This window comes from Ascaphus truei, unplaced genomic scaffold (genome assembly GCF_040206685.1).
Source record: "Ascaphus truei isolate aAscTru1 unplaced genomic scaffold, aAscTru1.hap1 HAP1_SCAFFOLD_325, whole genome shotgun sequence".
Classification (NCBI taxonomy): domain Eukaryota; kingdom Metazoa; phylum Chordata; class Amphibia; order Anura; family Ascaphidae; genus Ascaphus; species Ascaphus truei.
In genome coordinates this window covers 316,446-331,612 of record NW_027456235.1, presented here as the reverse complement: position 1 = coordinate 331,612, position 15,167 = coordinate 316,446, and the positions used below count along the sequence as shown (strand labels likewise).

At 42.6% G+C, this 15,167-nt stretch overlaps 1 protein-coding gene across 1 annotated transcript; it reads left to right on the top strand.

The window, feature by feature from the left end:
• The first annotated feature begins 10,944 nt into the window (after positions 1–10,944).
• Positions 10,945–11,874, top strand: LOC142483392 (olfactory receptor 5G29-like). The gene has a single exon (XM_075583469.1). The coding sequence runs from the start codon at positions 10,945–10,947 to the stop codon at positions 11,872–11,874; it is 930 nt and encodes a 309-aa protein (XP_075439584.1).
• Positions 11,875–15,167: the final 3,293 nt, after the last annotated feature.

The window sequence follows — 15,167 nt, the reverse complement described above, 5'->3', positions numbered from 1 at the left end:
GTGTCCTTAAGTGTGTTTAAAGTATATGATACAGTATAATTTTTTAATTGTTTAAAATATGATACATTTGATATGATAATTTTTGATCATACAATACATGTACAGTATATTTAATTAATAAGTTATGTAGTTTTTGCTAGATACAATGTACATTATGCAATGCTACAGTCATAACATAGTTACATAGTTACATAGTTACATATTAGATGATGTTGAAAAAGGCATGCGTCTATCAAGTTCAACCAATGGTAAATTTAGACGACAGATACTTTATCCTATATACAGTGGTTGACAAATCACCAAAAAATCTACTCGCCACACAAAAAAATCTACTCGCCACCTACTACCAAACGTGTGCTGCTTGGGCCAATATTTACTCGCCCGGGGGTTAAATCCACTCGCCCGGGGCGAGCAAATGTATAGGTTTGTCGAACACTGCCTATATATATATACTTACAGTATATTGACCAAAAGAAGGCAAAAAACCCCAAGTGAAATATCATCCAATTATATCTCATAAGGGGAAAAATAATTTATTTCCTGACTCCAAGAATTGGCAATCGAATTAATCCCTGGATCAGCATCCTTCTCATGTTTACTTATTTTGTATATCCCTCTCCAATTTTTTTTTTTTTTTTTTTTTTTTACAAATTTATTGTATCTGCCATCACAGTTTCCATGGGTAATGAATTCCACATTATAACTGTGATTACTGTAAAGAACCCTTTCCTTTGTTGCTGGTGAAATCTCCTGTCCTCCAACCTTAAGGGATGGCCCTGAGTCCTTTGTACTGCCTGTGGGATGAATAGTTCTTTTGAAAGCTCCTTGTACTGTCCACGCATATATTTGTATATAGTTATCATCTCCCCTCTTAGACACCTCTTTCTAATATAAATAAATCTAATTTAGCTAGCCTATCCTCATAAGTCAGATTGTTCATCCCCTTTATGAATTTAGTGGCTCTTCTCTGCACTCTCTAGTTCCATAATGTCTTTTCTAAGGTGTGGTGCCCAAAATTGTACTCCATATTCAAGGTGTGGTCTTACCAGCGCTTTATAGAGGGTCATAATTATTGTTACTTCCCTTCCATCCATTGCCCGTTTAATGCAAGATAATATCTTGTTTGCCTTTGCAGCTACTGCATGACTATTGGGCACTATTGCTAAGCCTGCTGTCTACAAGCACTCCTAAATCCTTCTCCATCAAGGATTCCCCTAATATATCCCCATTTAACCTGTAAGTAACCTGTTTATTCTTGCTTCCCAAATGCATAACCATACATTTATCTGTATTAAACCTCATCTGCCATTTACCTGCCCAAGTTTCCAGTCTCTCCAAGTCCTTCTGGAGAGAAATTACATCCTGCTCTGATTCTACTACCGTACACAATTTAGATGGAGACTTTGCTCTCTATGCCAACCTCAAGGTCATTAATAAAAAATTTAAAAAGCAGGGATCCCAGTACTGATCCCCGAGGTACTCCACTCATAACCTTAGCCCAAAATTAAAAAGTTAAATTTATGACAACTCTCTGTTGTCTATCTTCAACCAGTTTTCAATCAAGGTGCATGTCTGCTTCCTGCATCCAATTTGCTTTATTTTGTACACCAACCTTTTGAACCATATCAAAAGCCTTTGCAAATTCTAAATAGAGCACATCAACTGCAATTGCCTGGTCTAAATTCAACTTATCTCCTAAAAGAAACAAATAAGGTTAGTTTAGCATGATCTGTCCATCATAAATCCATGCTGACTATTACGAATAATTTTGTTTTCCATTAGGTATTCCTGAATATTATCCCGTATTATACCTTTAAGTAATTTCCCCACTATTGAAGTCAGGCTTACAGGTCTGTAATTCCCGGTTATGATCCAGCTCGCTTTATAAATATAGGCACCACATCTGCTTTACGCCAGTCTTTTGGTACTGAGACTGTGGAAATGGAGTCCTTGAATATAAAATGTAATGATTTAGCTATTACTGAAGTTAACTCCTTGAGAACTCTTGTATGTATGTCATCGGGGCCAGGTGCCTTATTTACTTTAATTTGATCAAGCCGCCTATGAACTTAGTCCTTAGTTACCAATTGTTCATTAATATGGAGGTTGTGGCTTCCTCCTGCGGCACTACTATTGAACTTGATTCTTCCCTGGTAAACACAGAGGCAAAGAATTTGTTTAATACCTCTGCTTTCCCTTATCTCCAATAATCTGCCTGCCCATCTTACACTGAAAGGGTCCTATATTTTCTTTTCTGATTTTTTTGTTATAAAGGTACTTAAAGAACATTTTAGGGTTGACCTTACTTTCTATTGCAATCCTTTTTTCATTATCCATTTTATCTATTTTGATTGCCCTTTTGCCATTATTGTTACATTCCTTATAATTCTGATACAATGCCTCTGTCCCTTCTGACTTCAAGTACCTAAATACCTTCCTCTTCTTGTCCATTTCCTCCCCTACCTGTTTATTTAGCCACATTGGTTTTGACTTATTTCTTTTATACTTACTGTAGCGCCGACGGTTATTCTAACACAAATCAGTGGCAATCGCCAAAAAGACCCAGGTACAATCTTGGTACATGCTGGGTCTTGTTTAAGGCATTTCTGCATTGACTAATGGCCCATCAGATTAACAGTGGTGGTCTCTGGCAGTCCATTTCAAACTGAATGGGACTGCCAGGGTCCCCTGCTATGTTAATCCGATGGGTCATTAGTCAATGCAGAAATGCCTTCAACTTGCCTTAAACTAGCCAAGTTACACCCAGCATGTACCCAGAATGTAACCGGGCTAGTTTAAGGCAAGCTTTAGAATAGTCGTTGTCTCGTCTTTATTACCCAAGGGTAATGATGAGTGTGCTTTTCTAACAATGTTTTAAAGACTGCCCATTTATCTTCTACATTTTTCCCTGCAAAAACATCATCCCAGTGTATTCCTTGTAGATTAGTCCTCAGTTTATTAAAATCTGCCTTTCTAAAGTTTAAGGTCTTTGTTGAACACGTATAGATCTTTAATACACTTTATGGTATAATACATTACAATATATATTTCACTGCGCTTTGTACTTATTAGAATGGTCCCACCTAGATTATCACTGAAACCAAATATTTATATTAGTCTTAAAGTAAAATGTACAGTAACCATGTATGTTTGGATGGCTACAATATGAAAAATACAAAGGACTAATTCAAATGCTTCAAAGCCAACAGCATCACTATATTAAATGGGATTTAATAAGGGACTGTTTGTTTGGACCATTTTCTTCACCAGTTTTTCCACTTGGAAACTTAGATAAGTAATACCCTCCCCCTCCCCCCTCAGCCCCCTACTTTGTAACCTGCAGTAATATACTTTGTTTGTTTCTATGTGAGATGTAACAATAACAGTATATTACGCACTATAAGGATGTATCCCCTTTCTACCATCAGGCGATGTGTGATGAGGAGAACCTGGATACAGTCACAGAGCTCCAGCTTCTGGGATTCCAGAGACGTCTCAGCCTGAAGACCATTTTCTTCTGCCTGTCCCTTGTTAGTCACTATGTGACAGTACATAGACATCTCCTGATCACTGCATTAGTGCCATCGGAGCACCAGTTACACTCTCCCATCTTCTTCTTACTTAGAAGTCTGTCCACATCTGACATGATACTTACCACATGTATTGTCCCTAACATGCTACATGTCACAGAGAGAGGTGGAGGCTCCATATCTGTTATTGATAACATCTCACAGTTTTACCTCTACATAACATTACGCGGGGAAGTGCGGACTCTTCTTACAGTGATGTCCTATGACCGATATGTGGACATTAGTGATATCAGGCCATGGGTTTTAGGATTTTTAGCACCATGGATTGTAGTGATTTTCATATACAGGTATCATGGTCAGTTTTGGGGATCCATGATAATTGATCGTTACTATTGTGATATTGTACCACTTCTGAACTTTTCTTTCCCAAACACTTGGGTTGTAGAGATGGAAACTATAATGGCCTACGTTTCTGTGATGTTCTTTTCATATATATATATTCATTGTGGCAAGTTATCTATCAGTTATTCTCACCGTCTCCAGGATTCCCCTCACCTCTGTGACACAGAAGTTCTCCTCTCCCGGCCTTTCTCCTCTGATCGTTGTGTTCATATTTTATGGGACAATGATAGCTGAGTTTGTGGTACCACCCAATAAAGATTCATTGGAAGTAACCGTTTGTGCTTTGGTGACTCCATTGTTTAACTTCATCATATACATTTGGGGTAATCCAGAGGTTTGGGGAAGTTTGAGTAATTGTATTAGGTGGACAGTTGAAAAACAGACACTTAGACAGGTCAGGTGCTAACATATACATCAGCGTAATACAATATGGGGTAGGGACATGAGGTGGTGGCCACTCAGCGCAGTATTAACCATAAATACATTGTATTAGGCGGACAGGTGAGAAACAGACACACAGATATAGATATAGACCGTGTATATTCTTCCTTATCTCCCTCCTCTTTCTGCCCCTTAATGTAACTGCAGCACCAGCCCCTACATGTTTGGTGCAATCATTTATCTTTTTTCTTGGGGGGGGATATGTTACCTTCAGGTGGATCCTGTTTATAAGAAGCCCTGTAATTATCAGGATGGCAGTGAGAACCTTTATATAACCCTTACTAGTCTGCGTACTGTACACTCGTATGGCCATGTCTACTAAGACATGCTGCTCCATTACACATTAGCAGCTGGAAGACCCCTTACAGCCTAATTCCCTGAATGGGTTATAAAGGGGCATATTATCTAAGCAGTGCTATCTTATGGAGTGACATCGCTCAGTAAATATGGACTATATTGTTTATATTTAAGCTTGTTTGGTACATCAATGGTATTCAACAAATACATTTCCACTTCTTCATATAACTTCCAATGCTCCTGAGATATATACCGCTCTCTGTGGAAGGTCACAGGGAGTCATTGGGGGCTATGCACTAAGCTGTGATAAGTCGTTTTAAGAGCGCAAAGTGCTCTTAGAACATGATGTTCCGCCAAACGCGATTCACAGAGCCGGGCTAACAGGCACTTTGCGCTCTAAAACTGACTTTTTTCAAGAAATTTTTCAAAGTCCAACTTTGCTCGTACGATCAGCTGTTTGCGCTAAATTCTGCCCCTCTGCGGGATTCACTAAGCTACGCAAATTTATCATACGCGAAAGTTGCGTTGAAAAAAGCTCACCAGCTAAAGGCATGTTATAAAAAAGCTAGACTTTGAAAATGTTTTGTTTACATTTTTACAGGCGCAACACCCATACAACAGGCCAGCGGGTGTCCCCGGCTGACCCCGTGGGTGTCCCCGGCTGACTCCGCGGGAGTCCGGGGGTCCCGCGGGTGTCCCCGCTGACCAAGCGGGGGTCCCCACAGGAGTTCAGGGGTCCCCGCGGCCATCCCGGGGTCCCCGCGGGCCTGCGGTACCAATGTTGTGCCTCCAAAAAAATAAACAATATTTCTAACTAAATACACCCCCCTCCCCCTGCCCCCTAACACATACAATACAGTAATGGGCAAAATTACTATTATCCACATATGGATAATAATACATTTGCCCATTTAAAATACATATAAATCACAATAAATACAGTAAATACATATTACACTTACCTTTTCCAGGCACCCACGAAGAAGGCCATCCTCATCTTCATCTTCATCCTGCCCATGTCCCTCCGGTGCTGCAAACATACAAAACAATCAAAATAGCCAATGTATTGTCCCCTCACCCCTTAATCAACTTAGCGGTCATTAACCGCTATAGTCTTAAGGGGTTAACCCACCCTCACCCACCACTCGGAAGGCATAAACACCCTCCCCCACTACCCACCCCGTGAGGCCTAACCACCCACTACCCACAAGGAGGCCTACCCAACCTGGCTTGGGGACAATACCCACTTCCCCCACCCCCATTAACCACAATAAACAGCACTATATTAAATAAAGACTACATAACCCCCCCCTGTGCCCCCCCATAAATACCTGATTTATTCTTTTACATACAGGTTTAATACCCCAGGCCACGGGAGTCCCCAGTTGGCCTGACGGGTGTCCACCGGCCCCAGTGGCCCAGCAAAGGGTTTCACACAGGGTCTGGAGGCTTAGAGGTGGTCCCCACCAGGTGCCGTGGTCCACCAGGTGGTCTCCGCGGGTCACCGTGGGCCACAATGGGGTCTCCACGGGTAGGCCCGCGGGTGTCTGGGGGGCCCTGTGTCAGACACACAGGTGTCTGAGGTGCCTTGGGTGGTTCCCACAGGGGTCTGGGGGCCCTCGGGTGGTCCCTACAGGTCCGTGGTGCCCGCACAGATGTGGGGCACCGGTTCTTCCCCCTCAGGTGTCCCCCATGAGCCTGCCAGCATGATACCCGTGGGCATCCGAGGAGACCTCAGGTGGTCTCTATATATATATATATAACACCAATATACAAATAAATGGTTAAGGATTACATAAACATGTATAAATAAAAACATGAAATCTGAATCTCATAATCAAATTAAACCAGCAGCTTTAAAAAAAAAATGATAGCTCCTCTCCCAACAAATATATATCACGGGGTGACGTCATCTCAGGCGGTCGTGTGGGAGGAGGTCCTGTGTTCTTCTGCACTTTTTCCAGCTGGTCTGCTTGTGCTTCCATTATTGCACCGTCAAAAGAAGCTCTATTAAGCATCAGAGACGCTGAATTGCTGCAGGACTCGTGGCAGGAGTCAGAAGCAGCCAAACCAGGTGCTCAGTATCACGGACCAAAGTCCCTCTCCCCCACTCCTGTGGATGATGCCCCATACAGATTCTCTCCAATGTATATGTTATTTTAACCTTTTGTTAGTGTATCTCCTTGGGACACTTCTCTTAATAAATGTACCCTCATTTGTACACAGTTACGCACTATGGAGCTTGCGCTTTTTTGTGTTTTGTTTTTCTAGATATATGGTGGGTGCCTACACCACTTTCTTTTGAAGCAGCAAGGAGTTCCTGTGGTCAGTGTATCGTTGGGACTCTCTCCTCCTCCAGATCATCACTAAGTGGAGACATTTGGACGTATCCTTTTTTCTTGTATGTATGTATAATGTATATATATATTGAAAAAACACACAAAAAGAATAGCGCTATTAAGTATTGTGAATAACTGTAAATAATTAATATAAACACCTAAAGTATATACGTGATAATATAATAATATTAATAAAAGTAACCAACAGATAAAGGAAATAGTGTCCAAAGAAAAAAGGATATATGACCCACTGTACAAATGAATGGCGGCAGGGTGGTTAACCCCTTAATTACTTTCGCAGTTATTATCCGCTAAGGTGATTAAGGGGTTAACTGGCATTTGAAAATATTTGCTATATTTTTTTTTGCCAATGGAGGCCGTTTTATGACCGGATGCCCATCATTACCAGGGGGTAAGGGATGCCCATCATTACCAGGGGGTAAGTAGAACTCAATTTATTTATGCTGATTTATGTGTTTAATAATTGGCAAATAATCTATTATCCATATCTGGATAAAAGTTATTTTGCACATTACTGTACTGTATTTGTTGGGGGGGGGGGGTATTTATGTATTTAAATATATAGGACAGGTTTATTTATTTTTTTACATACAGGGTTGGTTCCTTAGGTCTGCAGGGACCTCTGGAGACCACCTGAGGTCTCCTCGGACGCCCACGGGTACCAGGCTGGCGGACTCACGGGGGACACCTGCAGGGAAGAACCAGTGTCCCCACATCTGTGGGGGCACCGCGCACCCGTAGGGACCACCCGAGGGCCTCCAGACCCCCGTGGGAACCACCTAAGGCCCCTCAGACACCTGTGGGTCTGCCCGGGCCCCTCAGACACCCAAGGGCCTACCCGTGGAGACCCCATTGTGGCCCACGGTGACCCGCGGAGACCACCTGGTGGACCACGGCGCCTGGCGGGGACCGCCCGTAGGCCTCCAGACCCTGTGTGAAACCATTTGGTGGGCCACTGGGGCCTGCGGACACCCGTCAGGCCCACCGGTGGACTCCCGTGGGCCTGGGGTATTAACTATGTATGTAAAAGAATAAATCAGGTATTTATGGGTGGGCACAGGGGGTGGGTTATGTAGTGTTTATTTAATATAGAGCTGTTTATTGTGGTTAATGGGGATGGGGGAAGTGGGTATTGTCCCCAAGCCAGGTTGGGTAGGCCTCCTTGTGGGTAGTGGGTGGTTAGGCCTCACGGGGTGGGTAGTAGGGGAGGGTGTTTATGCCTTCCGAGTGGTGGGTGAGGGTGGGTTAACCCCTTAAGACTATAGCGGTTAATGACCGCTAAGTTGATTAAGGGGTGAGGGGACAATACATTGGCTATTTTGATTTTTTTGTATGTTTTGCAGCACCGGAGGGACATGGGCAGGATGAAGATGAAGATGAGGACGGCCTTCACCGTGTGTGCCTAGAAAAGGTAAGTGTAATATGTATTTAGTGTATTTATTGTGATTTATATGTTTTTTAAATGGGAAAATGCATTATTATCCATATGTGGATAATAGTCTTTTTGCCCATTCCTGTACTGTATGTGTTAGGGGGCGGGGGGGATGTGTGTTGTTTATTGGGGGCAATTGTCCCCAATAAACATGCTATTGTGCCTTAACCCCTTCATTGCCTTAGTGGATAGCCACTAAGGTAATGAAGCTGCTTTAATGTATTTTTATTAATAATGTGCGGGAGCAGGGGGTTCCCTGAGCTGAACCGCATTGATTTCTGCCTCAGAGATTTCCCGCTTCCCGAGCTACAGGCCCCGGTTTGGGGCATCGGTGCCAGTGTCGCCGCCATCTTTATAGCATCCACGTCGCGTCTTGGACGCTATAAAGATGGCGCGACACTGGCCTCCGATGCCCCATACCGGGGCCTGTAACTCAGGAAGCAGGGGGTCCCTGAGGCATAAATCAATGTGTTTCAGCTCAGGGGACCCCCTGCTCCCACACACTATTCTTAAAATGTACATTAATGCAGCTTCATTACCATAGCAGATAGCCGCTACAGTAAGGAATTATTGTTTATTGATATGTGTGTTTTGACAGTAGTGTAGATGTGCAGGGGGTCTCCAGAGCTGAACCATATTGGTTTCAGCCTCGGGGACCCCCTACTTCAGGAGATACACGCCCCAATATGGGGTGCCGGTATCCCCTGCAGAATGTAAATGTTCCGGTCACGTGACGCGGAAGCTTTAAAGTGCAGGGGATACTGGCACCTCATAACGGGTCCTGTATCTCCTGAAGTAGGGGGTCCAGAGGCTGAAACCAATGTGGTTCAGCTCCGGAGACCCCCTGCTCATGTTTCATGTTATTATTAAAATGTATTTATTTTGTGTACAATCACCTGTAATAGCCTTGCATGGAGATGCCAAATCTCCATGCAAATGTTACATGTGGCTTTTATTTTCTATCAGCTATCGTACGTGAAGTTTCAGTGCGCTAGCTGAGGGAAAAACCTTGCACGCACGATAAAGCAGTTTTTGGCACGTCCGATAGAAAATGGGCTCAAGGCATTAGTGAATTGCGCTCCGGCTTCACTTTTTATCGGACGTGCAATTTTTTTTCAGGCCAGCGCAAAAGCTCGGAGCTTAGTGCATAGCCCCCATTGTCTCCTCAGGCAGATTGTCGCATTCACATGAATTTTGATTTAATTCTTCAACTGTAAAATATGCAGCAAATAGAATATTCAGTATTTTATCACATTCTCCTAAAAACAACGCAAATTAAGTTGCCTATATAGATAGGTACAGGTACACAAATTGCCAAAAAAGGGAAACCGTGTACAAGTCTAGGTGCTGGCTAACTCATCCAAGCCCCAATGTTCCAACTGAGGGCTCACACACAGTATGTCACACAAAAGATGGAGGCACACAGGTTTAGGTGCATAAAAGATTGCTCAGACGTGACTCCATGCTTGTAGCAGACCACATAAGGTTTCAGGGACACAGTCCCTTCCTCAGATAAATGCTACCCATTATCTGAGGAAGGGGCTGTGTCCCCAAAACGTTATTTGGTCAAAGCTCAGCAATCTTTTATGCACCTAAAACTGTGTGCCTCCATCTTGTGTGTGATATACTGAAGCAAATGAAATATAGCACAATTCACATCATGTATTTTATTTGGAAACACTTAAATATGTCAATATACTCTGGGACCCAAGATTGAGAAGAAGGGGAAATGGGACATTTTGGAAAACTGTATCTTAATGGAATCAATGGAGGAATTCTTTGTAGTATGATAGATGGAAGATATGAGTCCTTCCTGGAGCACTCGATCCTCCGGGGATGAACTGAGTGGGACTGACAGTTTGAGTGGAATAAATGATATAATCTTGCATCTTATCCTTATTACATGTCAGTCACACAAGACATTTTGAAGTTGATCCTGTACTTGTATTAGCGCATTGTATTCTGTATAACACATTCCAACAAAGTGTCCTTACACTACTGGGGGCCTCCTGGTTTCCTTCCGATGCCAACACACACAAGTGTAAAATAACTCTCTTTGCACAATCTTTGCTCCAACACAACATTGAAACCTTTGTCTTCTTAATGAAAGCTTTTTTATTAAATATTTAAGTGTTAAGGAAACTGTATTTATCTTAGAAAATGTTACATTATTTGTGGTGGTATTTTTATGCATGAAATTTGTATCCCACAAAGGGGTTTCCTTCAAATGTGACCTCAATCAATATTTTATTTTATTAATATTTAATAGTTTTACAAGATTTCTGCCATACTCTGTATTTTGTGATATAATATTTACCTTACTTGTTCTAACCAGTCAGTGATCCTAGCATTACCCTTTTCGTGGTCCTGTTATCGTATCTCCTCCGTTCCCATTATAATGACAATTATCCGTTACTGGACAGACTCCTTATAACGTCTTTCCCTTTGGCATATTACAGGAAGGGGGAAGGATTTGATCACAATGCGTGTGGAGAACCAGACAAGAGTTACAGAATTCCTCCTCCTGGGATTTAAGGATCTTCAGAGCCTCAGGTTTCCCATCTTCTTTCTGTTTCTCGGGATTTGCATTATGACATTAACTGGAAACCTCCTGATCATCGTATTGGTGTCAACCAGTCATACACTCCACACTCCCATGTACTTCTTCCTCAGCCATCTATCTGCAACTGATATCTTGATTTCTGCGACTATTGTCCCCAACATGCTCCATGGTATATTGAAAGAAGGGACCACCATTTCTTTCAATGGCTGCATCACTCAACTTTATATCTTTGGTGTCTCCGTAACTACAGAGAGCTTCCTTCTTACAGTGATGTCTTATGACCGATACTTGGCCATCTGTCACCCTTTGCGTTATACCTCCATTATGAACATCAGGCTCCAGTATCATCTTGTTTTCTGGTCTTGGTTCTTGGTATCCACAATAGCACTATGTATAACTACCCAGTTAGGTATGTTGCAATTCTGTGGCTCCAATGTCATTGACCACGTATTCTGTGATTTTGAACCCCTTCTAGTATTGTCCTGCACAGACACATCCTTTTTGAAATTAGAAGATCTTGTTTTCACTGGTCCGATAATCCTATTCTCATTTATCTTCATCATTGTAACTTATGTCAGTATCTTCCTCACCATCCTCAGGATCCCTTCCACCAGTGGGAGACAGAAAGCCTTCTCCACCTGCAGTTCCCACCTGTCAGTTGTGTCCTTATTCTATGGAACATTGATCACCATATATCAGGTCCCAACAAGAGGACACTCGGCCAATTTCAATAAATTTGTATCTTTGCTGTATATTGTGGTGACCCCGTTGTTTAATCCCATAATATACAGCCTGAGGAGCCATGAGATTAGGACAGCCTTGAGGAAACTGGTTAGCAAGACTGGATGACAAGCGTAACAAAGCTAAACAGGTCTCATTTCCTCGGAGAGTAAATATGAATTTATTTAACTTACCACCCATGGCAGATACATACAGTAAACATCTTTAAGAAAAGGTTAGACATTGTTTTAGAAAGGAAAGGAGTACAGGGATATGTTAGATAAGTTAAACACAGGAAGCCTGTTGATTCAGAGAGAAATCTGGAGTTAAGGAAATGTTTGAGATCAAATTGCCAAATAGCTCACTGACCACCTGGATCATTATAAGTATAAACATAGAATCATTATCTCAGCCAATTAAAATGTAACACAGGTTAAACTTCATGGATACGTGTCTCTTTTTTCAACCTCGCCTACAATGTAACTACTGTACATAATTTAAATGGAGAACCTTTTTAATGGAGGATACAAATGTAGCAGCCATTATTTTTTCAGTTAGCGCGTTGTAGCGACACACATCAGCTAGAGCAGACACTTTTCCAACGCACTTCGCCGCGTGTTAAAAGGGGACGGGGCTAACATGTTACTGTACCCACTTGTTAAGTTATTGTATGTTATCATCTGATTAATAATATATTTAAAATTTTTACTCATAACAGTGTACATTTATATGTTTATGATCATTTTAATGACCAATGAATGTCAGATTTATTGTGTGTTCATATGAGTTTACATGAACAATGATTAATCTTATAATATATTCATTTATTTCACATTTGTTTTATAAGCGCATTAATTAAGGGTGGGCACTTCCACGGGTGTGTTGTTGTTTTTTTTAACAATATGTGTGTTTGTTTTGTTTGCGGTTTTGTTTCTGAAAATATTTTAGTGCCTTGTTATTGATTTAGGTTTTTGCTAAAACCTGAGTTGTGAAAAAAATGCAAAAAGGGGGCACGACAATCAGAATAATTGTAAATAAACTATATACTGCACCGACACACTTTATTCGAGCAAATACCCGGTATGTACCTGGCAGATACCTGGAATGCGCCGCTCCTCACCTCTGACAAGCCCCGTTGCGTTTGCCTTCCCAGCCTGGGTTCATGCCTGGCTGACGGGCGGCTGATCTGTTAAATGATAATGATTAGGATTTAATAGGCTGCAATGCTTTGCGTGTCTACCAGATGGCATAAATTCATGAATTGTAATGCAGTATATATATATGTACTGTGCAGTATTGCAGCCAGCGGGAATAAAATGTTTCAATCCCTGCCTGGAAAATAACGCAATGCACTCGGGCAGAAAACAGTCACAAACCTCAATACACCCGAGTATACCCGAATTTGTGGGACTAGCCGAGCTCGAATAAAGTGTGTCGCCAGTGTATTAAAAAAAACCCCTGTGTATCAATGAGGGGTGCCCCATGGAAGATAAAGTACGTATAATAGTACAGAGTATCCCATTGCGGGGGAAAAAACACTTGTGTGATGCTCAAAAACACAGATCATGCTGAAATTGCTATGGTAAGGATTTAACACACTCTGGTGTCCAGAGGAATAAACACATCAATGAATAAGTAATGATAGACTCATATGAATGTGCACCATCTGGAAATGAAAGTCCACTTATTCTGGGCTACTTGGTGTGCATCCGCTTGTCCTGGGGTACTTGGTGTGCATCCGCTTGTCCTGGGGTACTTGGTGTGCATCCGCTTGTCCTGGGGTACTTGGTGTGCATCCGCTTGTCCTGGGGTACTTGGTGTGCATCCGCTTGTCCTGGGGTACTTGGTGTGCATCCGCTTGTCCTGGGGTACTTGGTGTGCATCCGCTTGTCCTGGGGTACTTGGTGTGCATCCGCTTGTCCTGGGGTACTTGGTGTGCATCCACTTGTCCTGGGGTACTTGGTGTGCATCCGCTTGTCCTGGGGTACTTGGTGTGCATCCGCTTGTCCTGGGGTACTTGGTGTGCATCCACTTGTCCTGGGGTACTTGGTGTGCATCCACTTGTCCTGGGGTACTTGGTGTGCATCCACTTGTCCTGGGGTACTTGGTGTGCATCCACTTGTCCTGGGGTACTTGGTGTGCATCCACTTGTCCTGGGGTACTTGGTGTGCATCCACTTGTCCTGGGGTACTTGGTGTGCATCCACTTGTCCTGGGGTACTTGGTGTGCATCCACTTGTCCAGGGGTACTTGGTGTGCATCCACTTGTCCTGGGGTACTTGGTGTGCATCCACTTGTCCTGGGGTACTTGGTGTGCATCCACTTGTCCTGGGGTACGTGGTGTGCATCCACTTGTCCTGGGGTACTTGGTGTGCATCCACTTGTCCTGGGGTACTTGGTGTGCATCCACTTGTCCTGGGGTACGTGGTGTGCATCCGCTTGTCATTGGTAGTAGGAGAAAAGAGGACAAAGGCCAAGCACTACTTTTCCATTGAAAAAATGATATTGCAGAGAAATGTTCCCAAAGAAAATAAAAAAAGTTTATTCTATCAAGGACACAAACAAAGACATGTAGGCCATAAACAACACCTGATTTTTTTCCTCTTTTCTCCTATCCCATTGCGGGGCACTGAAATCTTCCAAAAACTGGGCACACTTGTGATATGTATCAACAATAACAATGATCATTTATTTTATCATAGGCAACGGCGTACTAACCAAAAAACATTTAAACCCTGGATAACAGTGAGAGCGTAGACGCCTCACAATATAAGAAAAATCCTATAATATTAAGTACCGCAGAAAATGAGTTATCCATCCGGGAAACTAAAGGTCCCTCACAGAAGATAGTAACAGTACCCGGGTACAATGATGGGTATCTATATAATTAGACTCACATTAAAGTGCATTGAAAGAGAACATGATATCTCTCAATACCAGCTAAATAGGCAACACAGTTCCAAAATAAATGTGAATATATAGAGGTGGTGTGATCCCGCTATGTCACCGCACAGTCTGCAGAGGAGTCATCAGTCAGAGCACACCCTGGCACAAACTGGCATAGACAAAGGAAAGACACAGCACACAGAGACCGTAAGGGGTGATCGCTCACAGGACTCATTAGTGAAGCTACAGAATCAATTAAACAAGTATAGAGAGGACCTGCGTATAGGGAGGACCTGCATATGTTGAGGCCTTGCGTATAGGAAGGACCAGCCTACGTTTCAGAAGGACAAATTACTAAAAGTCATTGCTGATTACAAGGAGAAAAGGGTTTGTCTTTGGCTCCTTGGCTTTCAAGAACCCTATATCTCCCAATCCAATAGACCAGCAGATACACCTAGAAGGAGGTAAAACCGTATGAGGGTGCTAAGGGGATTCGGACTCCACCGACGTAGCCCAATCTGAACAGCCACGTCCCAC